At 41.4% G+C, this 23,064-nt stretch overlaps 1 protein-coding gene across 4 annotated transcripts in view; it reads left to right on the top strand.

The window, feature by feature from the left end:
• The window catches only part of DGKB (diacylglycerol kinase beta), an 849,394-nt gene that overhangs the window by 361,544 nt on the left and 464,786 nt on the right, over positions 1 to 23,064 (top strand). For all 4 annotated transcript variants that reach the window (XM_068235094.1, XM_068235095.1, XM_068235097.1 and 1 more), the window contains 2 exons: positions 6,880 to 6,968; positions 7,070 to 7,186. In XM_068235094.1, coding sequence (XP_068091195.1) covers positions 6,880 to 6,968; positions 7,070 to 7,186 — 206 coding nt within the window. The remainder of the gene's footprint in view (positions 1 to 6,879; positions 6,969 to 7,069; positions 7,187 to 23,064) is intronic.

The raw sequence follows: 23,064 nt of genomic DNA, 5'->3' as shown, positions 1-23,064 counted from the left end.
TTCCAGATTGGTTTGAAATCTAATTTTTCAAACCTGATTAAAATGTAAAAAAACCTGATTATCCAACTTGAAAAGTTTGTACAAACTATCTATGCAGCATAATGCTCGGCCTCTCCATTCCCAGTCACTACAACATGTCTTGTTTTTCGAAGTAATGACATTGATGCTACAATGTCATATTTTTTCCTTAATGTGCCTGGAAAATCAAATGTTCAGAGCAGATGGTGTATTCCGGAAAGCAACAAATTGGCCCAATGAAGACATAGTGGAGTTGTTGTAGGTTACAAATGGACTTGTACTGAGTACATGGCATCACTGACAACACTTGCTCGCTGGAAATGGGCTAATCAGCTATTTAAGGATCAGATAAACCAATAGACCGAGGATCATAAACTCATATGGCTTTTACTTTTGTGCTTGCCAGCTGCTCGTAAGCGTATATTTTGGAAAATGTAGATATTTTATTAACAAATGACACCAGTCTATTTCGCTGCCATCAATTTGTCTTCAAAGCACTCATCATTCGAAGGGTGGGGGGGGGGTCATTTTTTAAAAATTTTACTTGGGGACTGAATTGAATTACGCATTTCCTGGCCTGCTCTGATAAGGTTTTCTCATTTTATATGCATAATGTTTCCTGCAATTATTGACCTTCTGAAGACTAGTGAAACAACAGCCCGAGCTAAGATTTATTGGCTATGGTGTTTTGCATCTTCTGGAAAGATGGTCATGCTTTGTTTGAACCAAGTCTCTAAAATGCAAAAATTATTGGAGATAGTAAATAAAGCCCGGGCCCTAATTCTTTAAACTTTTTTTCGTTATTTCACAGTTGCTTTCACACTTTATCAAAGTATCGTTTTAGTTTCCTACAAGTAAACTTGGACTCTAAATAAATTGGCCTAAAGTTGATATTACTTTTAAACTTTTTCAGGAGCTAGATGTTTAAAAATTATGACAATATTTTTATGATGAGAAAACCTAGAAGAAAAGTTCATTAGAACGGGTTAAAGTTCTTCTACCCAATACACAACAGCACACTGTCTACACAAACAAATCCACCATCTCCCCATAAATGCCCATGTCTCTTCTTGGAAGTATCTCATTTATTTTTAGTAGCACCATCAAAGCATCTCCACAGAATTGTCCACAGTAAGAACAGCTTTACAGAGTAACTTTTGTAAAAATGAACTTTATTGTTTTGTACATTTATAGCGTACATTGAGAGCACACATTCATGTCACAAGTTGGAGGAGCCTTGCTTGGCAGATAGGAAGAGGTTTTGTATACTGAACATGTGTCAAAACCATGCTTAGTTTAAAGTAGGTTCAGATATAAAGGGTGACCATTTTGCATGAGCAGCAAAGACAATAACAAGTAATTTGGGAACTGCCTTGCCCTTGGCTTCCCAAAATGTAGCATGAGGGGAATGTAGAAATATAGAATAATGCAATGTGGGTTGCTCTGGTCTTGTGTAGCAATAGGGCCTCACTCAATGCCCTCTGGAAGCAGATAACATAGAGGCACTAATCATTCTCTTATCTTAATTTAATTAGAGGAGAGTGTGTCTACTTTGGCCATTCACCCTCCATCTCATTCAGTCCCATAAAAGGTTACATGACTTAGGACAAGAACATGGATGGGTCACATCCTTGTGGGGTGCAACATGTGGTGAGTTCAAGAACATGAGGGCTGTGTAATGTGCCACTTGACCTTCAGTGTCAAGCAACAATGGATGGTGTGGCTCAGGGTATGGGTACAGTATCTTCAAATTTGGAAGCTTTGATGATGGGAGGAGGATGGTGATGGGTGCGGGTTTACATTTTACTTCTAGGCAGAAGGAAGGAAGGGAGCCAAAAGTAAAAGGAAAAAAACAAATAATAACCTGAACTAAAAATAAATGTATGTGATAATTTATTGTATGAGTAGCAGCGATATTATGTAGAACCTTCCTACAATCTCGTATTCCTATTTTTAATGTAGGGGCTACATTTCTCTGAAAAACTTCTTCACAGAACCCATGTCAATGTGATATACAATCTGGTTCATTCAGCTGCCAGCAAAAAAAGCAACAATGAACATTTAAACATTCCAGGGGTCTCTTGTTATCAACCGTGTTTGCATGCCCGGACCAAACTAATTTTCTTCTGTTTACTCTTTAGCACAGGACTGCCTTCTTGCAGTTCGACTATTTCATTTGCATACTGATCACATTACTCTAGTAAATCTTTAAGTGTAAAAAATAAATAAGTAAACAAATACATATTAACCACTTTGAATCCCTTGCTACGCTTATCTACTCCCCACAAAACTTCATCTGAAGCTCAGGGGAGTAGATAGGCGTACTTGTGGTAAACAGTGTGCTGTATGCCCAATAAGCTATCTGATTATGTATATAGGGTATCATTTTAACCGTGACAAGTGAGAGAATAGATTTTGTGGTGTTTGACAACTGAGGGCTAAGTCATGTGATTTATTTTACCGGAAAACTGAATGAAAAGCAATACAACTGTTATTTTCATGTACTCTATACCCCTAAATAAATACTTGTAAAAAAAACCAAAAGTGACAGCATTGAAAAGAGAATACATAGTTACCCTAGGGATTTAGCTTTTAAAATATGTATGCCATGAGAGTGTATTACTGTTAATCATGAAGATAAGGGCTTTTAATTACTGATAGAGTACAATGAGAAAACAAAAAACACAAACCAGAAACTAATATATTATCGCCATACATTGTACTAGGAACATTATTTAAATGTTGAGATAACCAGGACAAATTAGCAAATACAATTTGTGGGTTTTACCTATGGTAACATTGTTTATTTGAAAACTATAGTGGACGGAAATGGAGAAATAGAGTATTTTTCCTTTTTTTTCCTAATTTTTCCCTTTAAAATGCACAGATAATAACATAATTACTAAAAGCAAATATCACCCTCACAAAGCATAATTTGTGGCAAAAAAAACAAGATATAGATCATTTACATCTGATGAGTAGCAATAAAGTTATTGGTGAATGAATGGGAGGAGCGCTGAAATGTGAAAATTGCTCTGGTTTTTAAGCAAAAAACCCTGTGGTGCTGAAGTGGTTAAACAGTGAGCACAGGCAGGTTCTACATAGGCTTATTGATATATATGCATCCATGTTTATGTCATCATGTCACATGTCATTTCAGGTATGCTTTGGCCAAGCCCCTAAAGATTACCCCTGACCTTAGTAACCATAATCTGACCCTTAAAACTCACTGATACATTTTCTTTCAAATAAAACAATTTAGCCACATGGGCCCATATGCAATTAACTTTTTAGTTTTCTATAAGGTGATATTTTCAAACTTGTTAATAAAATGGCTTTTAAACCACCAGCAAGCAAGAAGATGCTCAAAATAATTTCTAATAATTTAGTACTTTCTCACCTATTTTTTCGCATCTTTATAGTTGCAAAGGGCTGGAAAGTTTTTTTCTAAAAAGAAGTTCAAAAATTATATCCTAGGAGAAAACTTAGGAGAAAAAGTTAAATCCATATGGGTGGAAAAAGTTAAGTGCATATGGGCCATGGGCCCATATGCATATCACTTTTACGCCTGGGTTTTTCCCTAGGAAATAATTGTTTTTAAAGTAACTTTTCAGCCCTTTGCAATTGAAAGAGTACCAAAAAGTTGAAAAAGTATTATCAAAATGATTTTGCATATTTTTTTCTGGGTTTTAAAGGCATTTTATTGACAAGGGCCCATACACAATTCACTGTTTCTCTTAGGCCAGGGGTGCCCAAACTTTTTAAACCAAGGGCCATATCATCTGTCTTGAGATAGCTAGGAGGCCAAATTAGCAAAACAAAATACATTTTTTTTCTTATTTCCATAGGTACACGATGCCTATTATCGTTTTGTCAAATAAAACATTTTCACAGGAGATAAAGCATATACCATTGTGCAGTCAGCATGCCTCCTTTGGTGTGCAGTGGCATCTATTAATGAGTGGCTGCTGCTGGCATAGTAGCTACTGGTGACTTAAGTGGCTTTCCTTTACTCATCACATCCAGGCCCATGTCTCTATTCTTCTTCCCCTCCACCGAGACTTCTGCGGCCATTTTCCATAGTCTCACAGTAATCACTGGCTACAAAAATGGCTGACATTTTCCAATGTATGCTGAGTGTGCACTCCGTTGGCCATTTCTTTGCAGTTCTATACTAATTCCTATGGGGACTGTAGGAGAACAGGGGGGGGGGGGGGGGGGGAGAACAGTGACGCAGATTGGCCCTAAACATTATTGTATGCGGGTCCACAGCAATGACCTGCGGGCTGCATGCAATTAAAATCTCAAAAGGCTTGGTGGGCCACATTTGGCCCTTGGGCCAGACTTTGGACACCTCTGTCCTAGGTGATCTTTTCACACCTTTTATTTATTTATTGTATTTATAAAGCCTCAACATATTACGCAGCGCTGTACATTAGTTTAGGTTACAGACAATATTTAGGGGTGACATACAGCAATATGACAATACCTGAATACAAGAAAGACCAGATCACGCAGCACAGTATGAGTACAAGGTAATGCTTAGTCACTGGAGGGGAGCATGGAGATCACACAGCACAGTATGAGTACAAAGTAATGCTTAGTCAGTCACTGGATGGGAGCATGGAGATTGGGCAAGTCGAGTTCACTCAGATCAATAGGATGGGTTTACAATGATGGAGGTGCATGAACAGGTAGGAGACATGAGGACCCTGCCCGAAGGCTGTGTCAATAAAATGCTTTATAAACCCCGAAAAGCAAGCAAATGCTCAAAATAATTATGATAGTACTGTTTCAACTACTTTTTGTTACTTTTTCATTTGCAAAATTCTGAAAAGTTATTCTTTTTTTTTTTTTGTTATACTCTTTTTATTGATTTCCATCTTGTCAATAAAAGTATCATACAAGCTTTTAACATGAATAGGAAAAGTAATAGAGCATGTTTCCAACAAATGTCATGGTAACAACATATATAACATTAAAGTAAGAGTAACAGTAGTGCTTTGTAGTATCAATAAGTAGGGATTAGATCAAGCTTGAAAGAGTTTGTTCAGATGATCTCATGAAGGAAGCACCCGTCTAGCAAATAGCAAAAAAGTCCAGTGAGATTGGGAGTGTATCCTTGGTGGCGGTGGATTTTAAGTGTTGTTCTCAACCTGGGTACTTATAGCAGATACTAATTCTAACGTTTATAAAATATTTAACCTGTTGGAAAGGAAAAAGAATTTGTTCTTCTTTATAGAAGATTATATCAATCCCTATAAGAGGAAAGTAAGCTATTACAACTAAGAGAGAGATTGAAGGAAAAGGTAGGAGATGGGTGTGGAGGGAAATCAGATGGGGCGGAGAAGACACGGCAGTGCTTCTTGCGACCAGGGTTATAGGAAAGAAGAAAAAATAGAAGAGAAGAGAAAAGAAAGAAGGGTTGACCAGTGCCTTTAGATTAGGGCCCAATGTTGTTCTATGGTATGGTAAGATAAAATAGTATCTCTCTGGTGTCATGAGACCTCATTAGATCCAAAAATAGACTTGCGGCTGTAACTTTAAGGGGGTTGATAGACTGGGGATACGTAAGGCCATGAATCCCAGATTTTATGAAAGTTATTTTCTGTGTCTCTCAGGGAGGCTGTCAATTGTTCCATTGATCTAGTCCAGTTGACTTTGAGGATGACCTCAGAGATGTCTGGTGGAGCTATTTTCTTCCAGGAGGAGGCTATAGCCAACCTAGTTGCTGTCGTTATATGGGTAATTAGACGATTTGTGTGTTTGTTAATCTTTGGGATAGGTTTGCCTAAAAGCATATGAAGAGGATCCAGAGGTATCATGACACCAGTAGTGGAATGGATCAGTTCCTGTATCTTGTTCCATAGAGGGGTGAGAAGAGGGCAGAACCAGAAGATGTGCTCTAGGGTGCCTTTGTTATTGCATCCTCTCCAACATAGATCGGACGAGCCAGGGTAGGCTTTTGATAGGATTTCCGGTGTAAGATACCAGCGAAATAAAATTTTGTATATATTCTCCCTGATTTGGATACACATTGAGGAATGTTTAGCATTGTCCCATATGTCAAGCCAGTCGTCTAAAGATATAGATGTGGAGATTGCAGACGACCATTTTGCCATATAGGAGTGATCTGGGGACCAGGATCCAGATTTAGTCAACAACAAAACATAGATTTGGGAAATCAGGCCTTTCTGATGTCCTGCATTGTCACATAATCGCTCAAAAGGAGAAAAATGTAGCGTAATTTCAGATGTGTGGATAATTGAATGTATAAAATGGATAATTTGATTATGTTCCATAATCCGTTGAGGAGTGAAGGACATTTTGTTTTCAAGTTGAGCTCTAGTATGTGGTTTACCTGTGAGGGGATGTATCCAATCCTTAAGGTTAAAGTAACCCAATTTATACCAAGTGCTCATGAAGGACTCAGAAAGACCTGGTTTAAAGGAGGGGTTGCCCAATATTGGTAATAATGGTGAGGGAGAGGACCTCAACCCGGCCATAGAGGCGGTAATACGCCAGATATGCAATGTGAATTTAATTGTGGGGAGCATAGGTTGCTGAAAAGTTATTCTAAAGAGAAAATTGGCCCGGACTCCTATGCAATTAACTTTTTCTCCTGGGTTTTCTCACAGGTGATATAGAATCATTTTACAGCGCTTTTTCACCTACTTTGTGGTACTTTTTCAATTGCAGAGTGCTGAAAAGTTATTTTATGAAGAAACTGAAAAATTATTTCCTAGGAGAAATCTTAGGGAAAAAAGTTAATTGCACGTTGGCCATGGTTTTCAGCTGTAGAGTGAACCATTGCATTTTCGTTAAACTTTTTGCTAACTTATTTTTTAAATTATTTTACAGTTTGCAAATATACCGTCCATGAGCGCTGCGTTTCAAGAGCGCCTCCATCTTGCATTAAAACCTACGTGAAATCAAAAAAGACCACAAATGTAAGTGTACCAGGCAGCAGATCAAAGAGAAGATATATGGTTAGATGTTTTTACTTCTAAGAAAAAAGTCAGATTTGGTAAATTCTCTTATTTCTGTGCAGGTCATGCATCATTTTTGGGTGGAGGGGAACTGCCCAACGAAATGTGAAAAGTGCCACAAAGCCATTAAGTGTTACCAAGGTCTGACGGGACTACACTGCGTTTGGTGTCAAATTACGGTGAGTGGATGCGTGCCTCTTTGAAGGGACTATGGGGGGTGTATGTTCTAGTCTGAAGTCCAGGCAAAAAGAAAATTATTCAGCATTTAATTCAGCAGTGATATATTTTGGAAACATACAATCCTTAAATGATGAAGCTTACTGACTGAGATGATCAATGAGATGTTAAAAATGAAATCTTGCTTGCAGATTAGTGCAAATTGCATGCAGCTGGGAATTGGATCAGTCATGTGCGCCTCCTACTGATTTTGATTGGTCCAATACCAAGCTGCATAAAATTTGAATTAAATCTGTATTGTATATGTAATCCAATGTTTTCCTCCTGTTTCACCAATAGAGGCCAGATCGGGATAATTAAGCAGAACATCCTTTTTTTCTCTTTTTTTAGGGAAGGGGAGGGGAAAGAGGAAAAAATGACCATGTGGTATGAATGAATGTATGTATGTATGTATGATTGATATGGGTGGTGTTGGGTGAAGGTATGTTTGATCGGCGTACAGATACTCTTGGTTTGTGATGTCTTTTTAATCTTGTTTTCTATGAATAGTAGTAAATAATAAAGATGAATATAATCGAACAATGATGCAAAACTGACCCAGTAACAGGAGTGCTAGCATGAAGCTAATCCGCTAACTGGGTGGAAGCACTGATGTGTACGCTGAGTTTGAAAAAAAAAATATATCTGTATTTAACTACTTTGGCCTCCTGGACGTAGTAGCTACGCCCAGGAGGCCATGTGCGCGTCCGCCTGCTTCCGCGGCCGATCGCGCGCGTGCACGCGCGCTCCCGGCTGCGGTTTGTTAGCCTGGCAATCAGTGAATCGGGCTATGGTGCCTGATCACTGATTGCTCTCCCCCGCTGAAAAAGCGACAGCTTCTCTCGGAAGCTGTGCTTTTTCTGGCTGTAATGTCCCCCATACGTCGCTCTAAGCGTATGTTACGCTTAGAGTGACGTCATGTAAGCAAACTCATGGCCGCCATCTTGTGGCCAAAAAGTAAAACTACAACTACAAGTGAAAAAAATAAAACTCAAGACACATTTACATTATAAAACTATGGCTTACATCCCACCCTCCCAAAAATACCCAAATAAAATGTTTAATACAAAAAAAAACAAAAAAACATTACAATAAAAAAAAAACCATGTGAATATTTACCTAAGGGTCTAAACTTTTTAAATATCAATGTAAAGATGAAATATTTCTAATTTTTTTTCATTTTAAACTTGTAAATAGTGATAGATGCAAAACGAAAAAAATGCACCTTTATTTCCAAATAAAATATTGTCGCCATACATTGTGATAGGGACATAATTTTAATGGTGTAATAACCGGGACATATGAGCAAATACAATACATGAGTTTTAATTATGGAGGCATGTATTATTTTAAAACGATAACGGCTGAAAACTGAGAAATAATGAATTTTTTCAGTTTTTTTCTTATTCTTCCTGTTAAAATGCATTTACAGTAAAGTGGCTCTTAGCAAAATGTACCCCCCAAAGAAAGCCTAATTGGTGGCGGAAAAAAACAAGATATAGATCAGTTCATTGTGATAAGTAGTGATAAAGTTATAGGCTACTGAATGGGAGGTGAAAATTGCTCGGATGCATAAAGTGAAAACGACTGAAGGCTGAAGTGGTTAAAGAGACTCTGTAACAAAAACGTCATCCTTTTTTCTACCATCCTACAAGTTCCTAAACCTATTCTAATGTGCTCTGGCTTACTGCAGCACTTTCTACTATCACCGTCTCTGTAATAAATCAATGTATCTTTCCCCTGTCTGACTTGTCGCCCTGTGTCTGGAAGGCTGCCAACTCTTCGTGCTGATCTGTTATGCACGCCCCTCTCCAAGCCCCTCTATGCACACTCCAGTGTGTGTGTTATTTACATAAGCCAGCAGCATCCCTGCTTTCTTATCAGTGAGAGAAGAAAGCTGGATAAAAATCCTCCTCTGTTAGGCTGTGAAAGGAGCTGGCTGACACATACTGAGGAATTACAGACAGGGCAGAGCTGTCTGCAGGAAGAAACAATCAGCCTCACAGCCTGTCACTCTTCAGTGGATGAGAGCTGCAGGGGACAGAAGGTAAACACACGAATGATCTCTTGAGATTCAAAAGGAAGGCTGTATACAGCCTGCTTGTGTATGGATGTATTTTCTATGTATGGACATACTGTACATCAACTGAGGCACTACACCTGCTATTGACGAAATTCTGTTTTGTCCCCACGTTTATTGCCTGATGAAGCGGGCTCGGCCTGCGAAACGCGTTGCACTTTTGGGGTACTGTATAATAAATGTGATTGCTACTTTTCAGACAGTCTTTCGTGTCTGCTTTATGGAGGTAAGTCCACCACTTCCTCCTTGAAAATTTTAAAGGTTTTATCCACTTTTATTCTGCTGACGCCGCTGTTCTCCTACTGCAAAATACTATACATCAACCTACTTCCTGTTTTGGTGGCCATTTTGTTTGTTTATAAACAAACTTTTTAAAACTGTTTTTGACTACTTTTAATGCGGCGGGAGCGGTGAAATTGTGACAGAGGGGAATAGGAGATGTCCCCTAACGCACTGGTATGATTACTTTTGTGCGATTTTAACAATACAGATTCTCTTTAAGCCAGAATTATTGCTGAAGAATTTAATGATGTTTAAGAAGCCTTGTACAATCTTGCCTTTTTCCCCACTAAATCCCCTGACATTGTAGATTTGCTCCCTAAAATTCAAGCATATTTTTTTCCAAAAGTGGGCCAAAAATAATATTCTCTGAGAATGATTTCAAGTCCTTGAATGACCCCATTACCACAGAGAAATGTTTAACCTCTGTCAAATGCCTAAAAAATGGTAAATCTACAGAACTAGGTGTGACTTATTGGAGTTGATTCACAAAGACTCATCTCACCTTACTTATTTTTCAACTTAACTTTTTAAGGAGAGCTAATGCATGAGATAAACATATAAGGAGAGATAAACAGATAAGGAGAGATAAACCATGACCATATGCAATTAGTTTTTTCTCCTGAGTTTTCTCCTAGGTTATATTTTGAAACTTGTAAGTAAATTGCCCTTTAAACCCCCAGCAAGCAAGACAATACTCAAAATAATTTTTTATAGTACTGTACTCTTTTACCAAATTTGTGGTACTTTTTCAGAGTGCTGAAAAGTTAATTTAATAGAAAATGAAAAATTATCTCCTGGGAGCAAACTCAGGTAAAAAAGTTAATTGCATATGCAATCAACTTTTTCTCCTGAGTTTTCTCCTAAAAGATAATGTCCATCTTCCCTTTAAAAATAACTTTTCTGCATTTTATAATTGAAAAAGTACCAATAAGTTGGTGAAAATGAACTATCAAAATTATTTTGAGTATTTTCTTGCTTGCTGGTGATTTAACCATTTTAGCCTTTTGGACGTGACTGACACGTCCAAAAGGCTGCTGCAGCGGTGCTGCGTGCTCCCGCGCGCGATCGCATGCACAGGCGAGCTTCGTGTCACCCCCCGTTAGCCCAGAGATCAATGAATGGGAACATTGTTTCCATCCATTGATCTAAGTCCCCAGTAGAAAAGCCGACGGCTTTTTTTCAGAGGCCGCGGTCTTTCTAAAAAAAAAAAAATCACGTCCTCCTTATAGTTCCTGTAAACGAGTGTGCTCACTCACAGGATAGAAAAACAAAAAAAAATCACTGGGCCATCTTGTGGCCAAATTGTAAAACTACATGCACATACATTTTTATTACAAAAAGACACAATAAATTACATTTAAAATTAACTGTTTACCTCCCACACCCAAAAAATACCCAAATACAATTTTTTACTAAAATAAACTAAAAAAATTAAATTTTTTTTAAAAAAAACATAGTTACCTAAGGGTCTGAACTCTTTTAACTACTTGGCGACCGCCCCACGCCAATGGGCATGGCCGCAGCGGCAGCCCCAGGACTGCCTGACGCCAATTGGCGTCAAGTCCTCTGGGGCTGTGCCTTAAAGCTCCAGTGGCCATTTTAGCCAAAATGTGCCTGGTCTTTAGGGGGGTTTACCACTGTGGTCCTCAAGTGGTTAATATGCATGTGAGGAGGGTATACAACTAATATTTGTTTAATTATAAGCTTGTAAATAGTGATGGACCTTTAATGCACCTTTATTTCCAAATAAAATATTGGCACAATACATTGTCATAGGGACATAATTTAACTACTTTGGCCTCCTGGACGTACTAGCTACGCCCAGGAGGCCATGTGCGCGTCCGCGCGCTCCCGCGGCCGATCGCGCACGTGCACGCGCGCTCCCGGCCGCGGATCGTTAGCCCACGAATCAGTGAATCGGGCTATGGTGCCTGATCACTGATTCCTCTCCCCCGCAGAAAAAGCGACAGCTTCTCTCAGAAGCTCCGCTTTTTCTGGCTGTTGCGTCCCCCATGCGTCCCTCTAAGCGTATGTTACGCTTAGAGTGACGTTATGTAAACAAACTCATGGCTGCCATCTTGTGGCCAAAAAGTAAAACTACAACTAAAAGTAAAAAAATAAAACTTAACACACATTTACATTATAAAAGTAATGTTTACATCCCACCCTCCCAAAAAATACCCATATAAAATGTTTAATATAAAAAACAACAACTTTACAATAATAAAAAAAAAACATGTAAATATTTACCTAAGAGTCTAAACTTTTTAAATATCAATGTAAAGATGAAATATTTCTATATTTTTTTTTATTCTAAACTTGTAGATAGTGATAGATGCAAAACTGAAAAAATGCACCTTTATTTCCAAATAAAATATTGTCGCCATACAATGTGATAGGGACATAATTTTAATGGTGTAATAACCGGGACATATGGGCAAATACAATACGTGAGTTTTAATTATGGAGGCATGTATTATTTTAAAACTATAATGGCTGAAAACTGAGAAATAATGAATTTTTTCCGTTTTTTTCTTATTCTTCCTGTTAAAATGCATTTACAGTAAAATGGCTCTTAGCAAAATGTACCCCCCAAAGAAAGCCTAATTGGTGGCAAAAAAAAACAAGATATAGATCAGTTCATTGTGATAAGTAGTGATAAAGTTATAGGCTAATGAATGGGAGGTGAACATTGCTCGGATGCATAAAGTGAAAACGACTGAAGGCTGAAGTGGTTAAATGGTGTAATAACCGGGAGAAATTGGCAAATAAAATATGTATGTTTTAATTGTGGTAGCATGTATTATTTTAATACTATAATGGCTGAAAACTGAGAAATAATGATTTTTTTCCATTTTTTCCTTAATCTTCCTGTTAACATGCATTTAGAAAAAAAAATTCTTAGCAAAATGTACCACTCAAAGAAAGCCTAATTGGTGGCGGAATAAACAAGATAAAGATCAATGCATTGTGATAATTAGTGATAAAGTTATTGGCGAATGAATGGGAGGTGAAAATTGCTTGGATGCATAAGGTGAAAAACGACTGAAGGCTGAAGTGGTTAAACAGCATTTTTTGACAAGGAATGAAAATCGTACCTTGGAGAAAACTCAGAATAAGTGAATTGCATATGGCCCCTTGTGAGTTAATAAGTGAGGAGAGATAATTCAACAGAAAAACTTTGTGAATCAACTTGATTGCGACAAAACATTTGGCAGTATCTTAGCTCTGAGCTTTTTAAAAGCTTTTTTGCCATTCAGAATACAACCGCACCATCAAAAAAATTAATTGTGGCCCACAGTCAGTATCCCATAAAATGTTAAGGACCTTGTCTGGTCAAACTCGATGGACGTATGTAGTTTTTCAGCCCAAATAACCATGTAACTACGTAACCTGTTGAAGGGCTCTAGCTATATATGTATACAATGAACAGAGGCGCCAAAAGTGTAAAATTAGATTAAATGAGCTTAAAAACCAACTCAAATGGCAAAAATGAAGGAGGAAGTGGTGGTCTTACCTCCCTCAAGCAGACACGACACCGACTGTGATTCAGACAGTCAAACACATTTATTAGAAACTCCCCCCAAAAATTTTGCAACGCGTTTCGCAGGCTCAATCCCGCTTCATCAGGCAATACAGGGAGGAGCGATCTGCCCAAGGATTCAAGTTAAGCACCTCTGTTTTTTGGCTCTAGCTATATGACAATTTTCCCAAGGCTACTTTCACACCGTGGTACTCTCCCCCACCTCAGCACGTCACGAGGGCAATGTAAGTCTATGGAGACTTACACACTACTGCCGTGTAGTGTTGGGCGAACACCTGGATGTTCGGGTTCGGGTCCGTTCGGCCGAACATGGGCCAGATGTTCGGCATGTTCGGGCCGAACTCCCCCGAACATGCCGCTTTTGGGGGCCCTATGGGGTCGCAGGCATAAGGGGGGAGCATGCCCCGATCGCGGTGGGGGGGGGTCGGAAATTCCCCCCACCCCCTCCGCTAGCGCTCCCCCCTCTGCCCGCTTCCCCATAAAAAAAGTTTGATGAAAGTTAAATAGTACCGGTGGCTGGCAGTGGAGTGAGTGAGGAGGAGTCCGACTAGGAGAGTGACGCATTGAGGCCGGGCAGCGGGCGGTTCAGCGGTAGTACCCTTGTGGTACTTCCGCCCTTTCTCTGACCTCACGTCCTCTGCATACGAGGGTATGCGTCACGCGTACCCTCGTATGCGTCATCACGTAGAGGACGTGAGGTCAGAGAAAGGGCGGAAGTACCACAAGGGTACTACCGCTGAACCGCCCGCTGCCCGGCCTCAATGCGTCACTCTCCTAGTCGGACTCCTCCTCTTCACTCACTCCACTGCCAGCCACCGGTACTATTTAACTTTCATCAAACTTTTTTTATGGGGAAGCGGGCAGAGGGGGGAGCGCTAGCGGAGGGGGTGGGGGGAATTTCCGACACCCCCCCCCCCCCCCCGCGATCGGGGCATGCTCCCCCCTTATGCCTGCGACCCCATAGGGGGGCCGTATTCGGGCGAACAGGGCCCTGTTCGGCGGGCATTCAGTAGTTCGGGCGAACCCGAACTAAAAAGGCCGAACACCATCAGGTGTTCGGCCGAACTCGAACATCACCCGAACAGGGTGATGTTCTGCAGAACCCGAACAGTGGCGAACACTGTTCGCCCAACACTACTGCCGTGTAATGTGGTGTGATGGAAGTAGCGAAATTGCCATAAACCCACCACAAACTCTGCAATGTGTTGCTACATGATCCGCGCCTACCGTAATGATAATGCCGCAACGCAAGTCTATGGCGACATGGTAAGTGTGCACGAGAGTTCACCATAACTGAGCGCATGTGTAAAGCCACATAAATCAAGTGACATACTTCCTGTCCAGCAGGAAGTACATCACTGAGTGGGGGCGGTGCTATGCATAATACCCTGTCGGGGCGCTCTGCTGCAGGATAATATAGACAAAGATGCGGTGCGATCGTTTTACCCTCAGGTTCTCCTGCCACAGGATGATCACACTGCATAATATGTAAAACTTGCCTAAAACGTAGGCGAAAAGATCATTGCTCTTTTAGCAAATAAACTTTTTGGCTTTTATATTCAAACTAGCAGACCCAAGCCCATTTAAAAACAGGCTCTAGGTCTGTGTTTCTCGCCGCCAGCCGCCGCATGTACTGCGCACGCACCCGCCATGCGCGCACACCCGGCCGCCCGGAGCCCTTACAGAAGATCCAGGAGACAGAGGACCGCTCCAAGGGAGCGATCAGGATCAGGCCAAAGGGGGCTGGAGGAAGCCCCAGGTATAGTGATGTGAAAAACTATTTGCCCCCTTCCTGATTTCTTATTCCTTTGCATGATGTTTGTCACACTTAAATGTTTCTGCTCATCAAAAACCGTTAAATATTAGTCAAAGATAACATAATTGAACACAAAATGCAGTTTTAAATGATGGTTTTTATTATTTAGTGAGAAAAAAACCTCTCAACCTACATGGCCCTGTGTGAAAAAGAAATTGCCCCCTGAACCTAATAACTGGTTGGGCCACCCTTAGCAGCAATAACTGCAATCAAGCGTTTGCGATAACTTGCAACGAGTCTTTTACAGCGCTCTGGAGGAATTTTGGCCCACTCATCTTTGCAGAATTGTTGTAATTCAGCTTTATTTGAGGGTTATCTAGCATGAACCACCTTTTTAAGGTCATGCCACAACATCTCAATAGGATTCAGGTCAGGACTTTGACTAGGCCACTCCAAAGTCTTCTGGACTGGAGCATCTCCTTTTTTCTGAGAAGTACAGCTTGCAAAAGACCCCTTCCCTTTGGTCTCAGCAGGATGTCTATCAGCTGTCCAAATGTCACCATTAAAATACTCAGCTGAGATGCTTATCTTTATTGCAACCTCTGTTCCCAAGAAACTCTTACAAATAGATTCTGCTTTAATTACCCCTCTAAAATCCCTTGGGATTCTCAAGAAAACAAGGCGGGGGAAGAGGGGAAGACGTGCAGGCACCCATAACTCAAAGCCAAAGCAATCCTCATATATCTATAAATCAGCTGTATTAGTAAAGGACCCAGATAACCGAGATAGCTGCCACACTCCTGATTACAACCCCCAGCCAGGAGCTAGGAACACAGGCCTCAAAGTTAAGGCAAACAACATTAAAGCAGTGCTCTGCAATGCCAGGTCCATAAACAACAAAACAGCAGTTATTCATGATCTAATAGAGGCTTCAGATCTAGCTTTAATTACAGAGACATGGTTGGATCAGAACTCAGGACCCACTCTTGCGGCTGCGGTACCAGACAATTACTCAGTTTTACACTGCGAAAGACAAAACCGCAAGGGAGGAGGATTAGCTCTGTGCTTCAAATCCAGTTTCAATATTAAACCCCTTGCTGATGCCCCCACCCGCTCTTTTGAATGTCTGGCAGCCGAACTCTCAGCTGAGAAAAAAATAAACATACTGCTTGTCTACCGACCTCGTGACGGTAGCTCAGCTTTTCTCATGGAAATAGCAGAACTTGTATCTTGCATAACACTGAAACACCCTAGGTGGATAATTCTGGGAGACTTTAATGCATGGGTCGATACACACTCCTCCCAATTAGGAACTGAGCTACTTCTCTCCATGAATGAACTGGGCTTCTCTCAAGCCGTCAACCTCCCTACCCACAAAAAAGGACACACTTTGGACCTCATTTTCCATTCAGAACTCCTAATATCCAATGTGGAAATTGAGCCAGTAGTTTGGTCAGACCACCACACTGTCCACTTCTCCTTTACAGCACCGGCTACAAAACACCAAGTGAAAGAACTAATAAAATATTGTTCCTTGAAAGGTTTGACACCCCAACACCTTCAGAACAGCCTCAATCTAGGCGAACTGACAGATCACAACTTAGGCCTTGAATCCATGGTCCTTAAATATAACCACGATGTCTCAGCCGTTTTTGACGCCATAGCTCCCTTAAAGATTAAACGTTCCGCACCATTACATCACACTCGCTGGTTTGACAACTCTATAAAGGAACTAAAGAAATAGGGACACAGACTGGAACGAAGGTGGCGCAAACACCAGTCCCCTGATGACAAACTTTCCCTAATTGCTCACCTGAAAAAATATCAAACGGTGATTAACAAAAAGAAGTCCTTATTCCTGTCTCACAGAATTGCAAATGCAGCCAACAGACCTGCCCAACTCTTCCGCACGGTTGACAGTCTCTGCAATCCATCTTGCAGGAAATCCAGCATCAGACCTTCACAGGAACTGTGCGAGAAATTTGCCCACTTCTTCTCAGACAAAGTCTCCTCCATACGATCTGCCATTCAATTTACAGCCCTAGAAACCCATGCAGAGCCATATAACAGGTGCAAAAATAGCCTACCACCATGGTCTGATTTTAAGGTAATCACTGAAAAAGACATCTTGGATATCCTCCCAAACCTTCGCCAGACTACCTGCGATCTGGCCCCTGGCCCCACTAAGTTCATGTTGAAATGCCCTGAACTATTTACACCGTCATTCCACAAAATAGTCAACGGTTTCTTACAAGAAGGGTGGTTTCCCTCTACTCTGAAAGAAGCAATCGTCAGGCCACTACTCAAGAAACCATCCTTAGACCCAGATGCTCTAAACAGCTACAGACCTGTCTCTAACCTCCCCTTTCTGGGAAGAGTTATTGAAAAGGCTGTCTACCTCCAACTTGAAGCCAGGCTCTCCAGAAACAACATCTTTGACCCTCTTCAATCTGGCTTCAGGAAATATCACAGCTGTGAAACAGCCCTCACCCAGATTTGCAATAATCTGCTCATTGCAAGAGACAAGGGTCAATGTTCCATCCTGATTTTGCTCGACCTCTCAGCGGCTTTTGACACAGTCGATCATGAAATCTTGCTCAACAGGCTGCAAGAGTACTGTGGCATAGATGGCATTGTTCTCCAGTGGTTCAACTCCTTCCTGGCTGGCAGAACACAAAGGGTAGCCTTAGGGCCCTTCCTCTCCAACCCTGTACCACTAAAATACGGTGTACCTCAGGGCGCAATAATATCCCCTTTACTTTTCACCAAATACATGCTGCCACTTGGAGAAATCATACAAAAACATGGCCTGACATATCATTGCTATGCTGATGACACCCAGCTATATTTGTCATTCAAACCTGGCATCACAGACCCTACTCCACAAATAAACTCATGCTTAGCTGAGCTTCAGGAGTGGATGAATATGAATTGGCTAAAACTTAATGCTGACAAAACTAAGGTTCTTGTTATCGAGGGCCAGGGCTCAACAGCAAAGCAGCCCCAGTCTCAACTAACACCGCTAAGGATAGGGAGCTCAGACTGTGTGCGCAGCCTGGGAGTACTGATTGATGGGAAATTAAGCTTCAGGAATCAAATCTCAGCTGTTGTGAAACATTCCTTCTTTCATCTAAGGAATATTGCAAAGATTAAACACCTAATTCCTTCAGAGGATCTTCCAACCCTAGTCCATGCCTTCGTCACATCAAGGTTTGACTACTGCAACGCCCTCTACACAGGCCTGCATAAGAAAGACTTACGCCGCCTGCAATTAGTACAGAATGCCGCCGCAAGGCTGTTAACGAGCCAACCTAGCCATTGCCACATAACACCAACCCTGAGCTCACTCCACTGGCTACCGATAAAATGGAGAATTCTGTTTAAGATTGGCTTACTGACATTCAAATCCTTGCACAATCTGGGCCCTGGATACCTGAAGGACTTGTTGCAACTGCATCACACCCCCCACAATCTCAGATCAAAAGGACGTAACACCATGGTCACCCCCAGAGTCCACCTCAAAACCTTTGGAGACAGAGCCTTTTGTCATGCTGCCCCTACACTTTGGAACTCCCTGCCACACCCAATCAGGACAGCTCCATCCCTGGAACATTTAAGTCTAAACTGAAAACCTACCTCTTCAGTCTGGCATTTATGAACTTCTGACTATCTCCTCTGTAACACAACCCAGCCTGCAACCCTGTATTAATCTGAGACACAACTATGCGCTTTGAGTCCTATGAGAGAAAAGCACTTTACAAATGTTATTGTATTGTATTGTATTGTATTTTGTTTTTCTTCAGCCATTCAGAGGTGGATTTGCTGGTGTGTTTTGGGTCATTGTCCTGCTGCAGCACCCAAGATCGCTTCAGCTTGAGTTGACGAACAGATGGCCGGACATTCTCCTTCAGGATTTTTTGGTAGAGAGTAGAATTCATGGTTCCATCTATCACAGCAAGCCTTCCAGGTCCTGAAGCAGCAAAACAACCCCAGACCATCACACTACCACCACCATATTTTACTGTTGGTATGATGTTCTTTTGCTGAAATGCTGTGTTACTTCTACGCCAGATGTAACGGGACACGCACCTTCCAAAAAGTTCAACTTTTGTCTCGTCGGTCCACAAGGTATTTTCCCAAAAGTCTTGGCAATCATTGAGATGTTTTTTTTTAGCAAAATTGAGATGAGCCTTAATGTTCTTTTTGCTTAAAAGTGGTTTACGCCTTGGATATCTGCCTAGTCTCTTTCTTATGGTGGAGTCGTGAACACTGACCTTAATTGAGGCAAGTGAGGCCTGCAGTTCTTTAGATGTTGTCCTGGGGTCTTTTGTGGCCTCTCGGATGAGTTTTCTCTGCGCTCTTGGGGTCATTTTGGTCGGCCGGCCACTCTTGGGAAGGTTCATCACTGTTCCATGTTTTTGCCATTTGTGGATAATGGCTCTCACTGTGGTTCTCTGGAGTCCCAAAGCTTTAGAAATGGCTTTATAACCTTTACCAGACTGATAGATCTCAATTGCAGTACTTTTGTTCTCATTTGTTTCTGAATTTCTTCGGATCTTGGCATGATGTCTAGCTTTTGAGGTGCTTTTGGTCTACTTCTCTGTGTCAGAGAGCGCCTATTCAAGTGATTTCTTGATTGAAACAGGTGTGGCAGTAATCAGGCCTTGGGGTGACTACAGAAATTGAACTCAGGTGTGATAAACCACAGTTAAGTTATTTTTTAACAAGGGGGCGGGGGGGGCAATCACTTTTTCACACAGGGCCATGTAGATTTGGAGTTTTTTTTTTCTCACTAAATAATAAAAACCATCATTTAAAACTGCATTTTGTTTTCAATTATGTTATCTTTGACTAATAGTTAATGGTTTTTGATGAGCAGAAACATTTAAGTATGACAAACATGCAAAAGAATAAGAAATCAGGAAGGGGGCAAATAGTTTTTCACATCACTGTATGTAGGAATTGTTATCTTGTTAAGGTGTGTACCTGGGTGGAATGGGAAAACCCACCCTTCTTTCCCTCCTATTTCAGAGTCCGTCCCTGAAAAAAAAAATTAACAAGAGGCAGCAACTGGCTTGCTGCCAGACAATACCCAGACTCCTTCCCAGGTACACATGCAGCCTTTTAAAGCGACCCCAGCATAAATAACGGGTAGCTATATCTCCCATCCAGGACCCAGCCCTGATGTCACCTATAGTGGCCATGCATCACTCGATCTGCCACATTATAAACCAACAGATAGATCCCTCTCTGATCAAATCACAGGCCAAGGGTCCATCGGGCATTGCAAAATCAAACTACGTTACTGCCGTGCAGGGCCGATGCAGAGGTGAGAGAGGCTCCAGCCTCAGGGCGCAGTGTAGGAGGGGGTGCACAAATCACTCAGCTATCATTCCCGTATTGTGTTTGAAGCAGAGAGAAATAAAGAAAGGGGATACATGGCAGTGACTGCAAGCCAGATAACTAGAGATTAAGGTCTTGGTGGGTTGGTGGCCCTGGGGCGGCTCTTAGTCTAGGAGGGATGGAAGGGCGCACTTTGGTGTCTCAGCCTTGTCAGCCTGGGGTGCTGGAGGACCTTGTGCCGACCCTGCCACCGCGCACCCGATTTAGCCCTTGCAAATGAGATTTTCCAGCATGCCTGATCGATCCATTCAACTCATTTGGGCTACAAATCAATTGGAAGATCGATCGGGAGGCATTGTCGTGGTATCGATTCTCCTTCGATTCAGTAAAATGATTGGAGCAAAAAGTCCCTAAATTGTATACTGTGGATTTTTTTGGCCTTAAACAGTTTAGATGCAAATGCAACATCATATGCAGAGCCATTTAACACCTTAAACCTGCATTTAAACACCTGCTGGCAAAATATAATTTCAGTTTGCAAACTCTGCTGTGAATGTAATATATTTATTTTATCACATACAGTTTACGTTGCATAGATTAGCAACTTCTGAAGTGCCAAACTTTTAAATGACTAAAATTGTTTTCCTTTCAATTTACCGTGAGATATTCATATATAGACTATTGAAATACTGTATGTGAAAATTATGTGAAAAATAAAAAAAAAATATGTGAAATAGTAAAAAAAAGTTAGGGTTAGCCTTACATGGCCCAACATAAATAGATTTTAACACCATGTTCTCAAAGCATTTAATTTTAAAATGGTCTGTAAATAATCTAAGGATATTAATTTCTTTGAAGAACAAGGAACATGTGAGAAGAATATGGAGGCCGCCATATTAACCAGTTGAGGACCACAGGCTTACACCCCCCTAGTGACCAGGCTATTTTTTACAGTTCAGCACACTGCATCTTTAACAGGGTGCTGCAGGGCCCTACAACTTAGCAGCGGTGCTTGGATACCCCCCAATCACAAATTCGTGTGATCACAAATTCAACTCCGCCCACTTACGAATTGACTCGTGATCACGATCATGAGTAGAAAGGAATATCCGACTCGATGCGGTTTTGAGTCGAATAACCGCATGTACTCACGAATCGCGAGTGGTATTCGTGATTAAACCCCACCGACTTAACGGTTAATTTGTCTTTTTGAAAAAAAATGTCCTCTTGTTCCCACTGTTCTTCTATCTGGCAAATTTGGTGTTTCTAGCATGTAAGGGGACTTTGATATTAACCGTTAAAGTCAGCGGGTTTTTAATCTCGAATACTGACTCGTGATTCGAGATTACATGCGGTTATTTGACTCAAAAACCAAACTTGAGTCGGATATCTCTTTCTACTCATGATCGTGATCACGAGTCAATTCCTAAGTGGGCGGAGTCGAATTCGTGATCATGTAAGGGTGCTTTGCTATTGGCATGTAAGGGGGCTTTGCTATTACCAGGGGAGTAACAATAGGCCCTGCAAGGGATGCAGCTGCAGGGGGCCCCAGAAGCCACAGGGGGCCCCGTCCTGAGAGACTGACAACTAAGGGCAAGGAGAGAAAAAGCTTTCTGCTTTCTGCACAATTGTTCTAATGACAGCAGCTGCTCAGCCACTGATAAGGAATCATACAAAGTTTTGTAGACAAAAGATTTGTAGAAAGTCTCCATTCACTGTGCAGGTGGAGGGGCCCCATCCAAAGTTTTGCAGGGGGGCTCAGTGATTTCTAGTTACGCCCCTGACTATTACCCCCTAAAGTCAGCGGGTTTTTAATCACGAATACCGACTAGTGATCACGACGAGTAACTCGTGATCACTAGTCGGGTAACGAGTGCAATCAGGAGTGCATTCGTGATCGAAAGCCAATCACTAATGCTGATTACAACCTCATGATCGCAAAAAAACAGTTCGTGATCACGAGTTACTTATGATCACGACCTTGTGATGAGCGTCCCTACAACTTAGCACACTCTGCCCTCCTTTTCTGCCCACCGACAGAGATTTCTGTTGGTGGGATGTAATTGATGTTGCGGGCTTTATTTATTTGTTTTTTTATTAATTTAATTTTCATGTTTTATGTTCATATTCTAAAATAAAAATGTCCATTTTCTTTCCCCTCCCTCCCACCAAGAACCAATCAGGGCGAGCGCCTCTCATAAACATCAGCCTATGAGAGGGATCGCGTGGCTAGCCGATCCAGGGGACATAGCAATCCCCAGTACAGCGCTGCACCAGATCGCATCGCTGTACAACGAAAAAAAGTCAGTTTCTTTTCTTAGCAGTCTGCCGGCAATGATCGCGGCCGACAGCGACAGCGGAGCTCTGTCACTGAAGCAGGGATGCGCGCGCGATCCCCAGTAAATCTCCGCCCCAGGACTTCACGCTGATCGGCGTTAGGCGGTCCTGTGGGAGCCACCTTCTCGATGCCTATCGGCATTAGACGGTCGGAAAGGAGTTAAAACAATACCAGTTGTATGGCAGCCCTGCTGATCTATTTGGCTGCAGTAGTGTCTGAATAACACCAGAAACAAGCATGCAGCTAATCTTGTCAGCTCTGGCAATAATGTCAGAATCACCTGATCTGCTGCATGCTTGTTCAGGGGCTATAGCTAAAAGTATTAGAGACAGAGGATCAGCAGGACAGCCAGGCAACTGGTATTGCTTAAAATGAAATAAATATGGCAGCCTCCATATCCCACTCACTTCAGTTGTCCTTGAAGGTATCCAGAAACAATGTAACCAAAACTTTAAAGTTTCCATTTTGTTTTCTATAGAAACGATTGAAATTCTGTTG

This window comes from Hyperolius riggenbachi, chromosome 5 (assembly GCF_040937935.1).
Source record: "Hyperolius riggenbachi isolate aHypRig1 chromosome 5, aHypRig1.pri, whole genome shotgun sequence".
NCBI classification, from domain to species: Eukaryota; Metazoa; Chordata; class Amphibia; order Anura; family Hyperoliidae; genus Hyperolius; species Hyperolius riggenbachi.
This window is presented reverse-complemented; position numbering and strand designations above follow the sequence as displayed.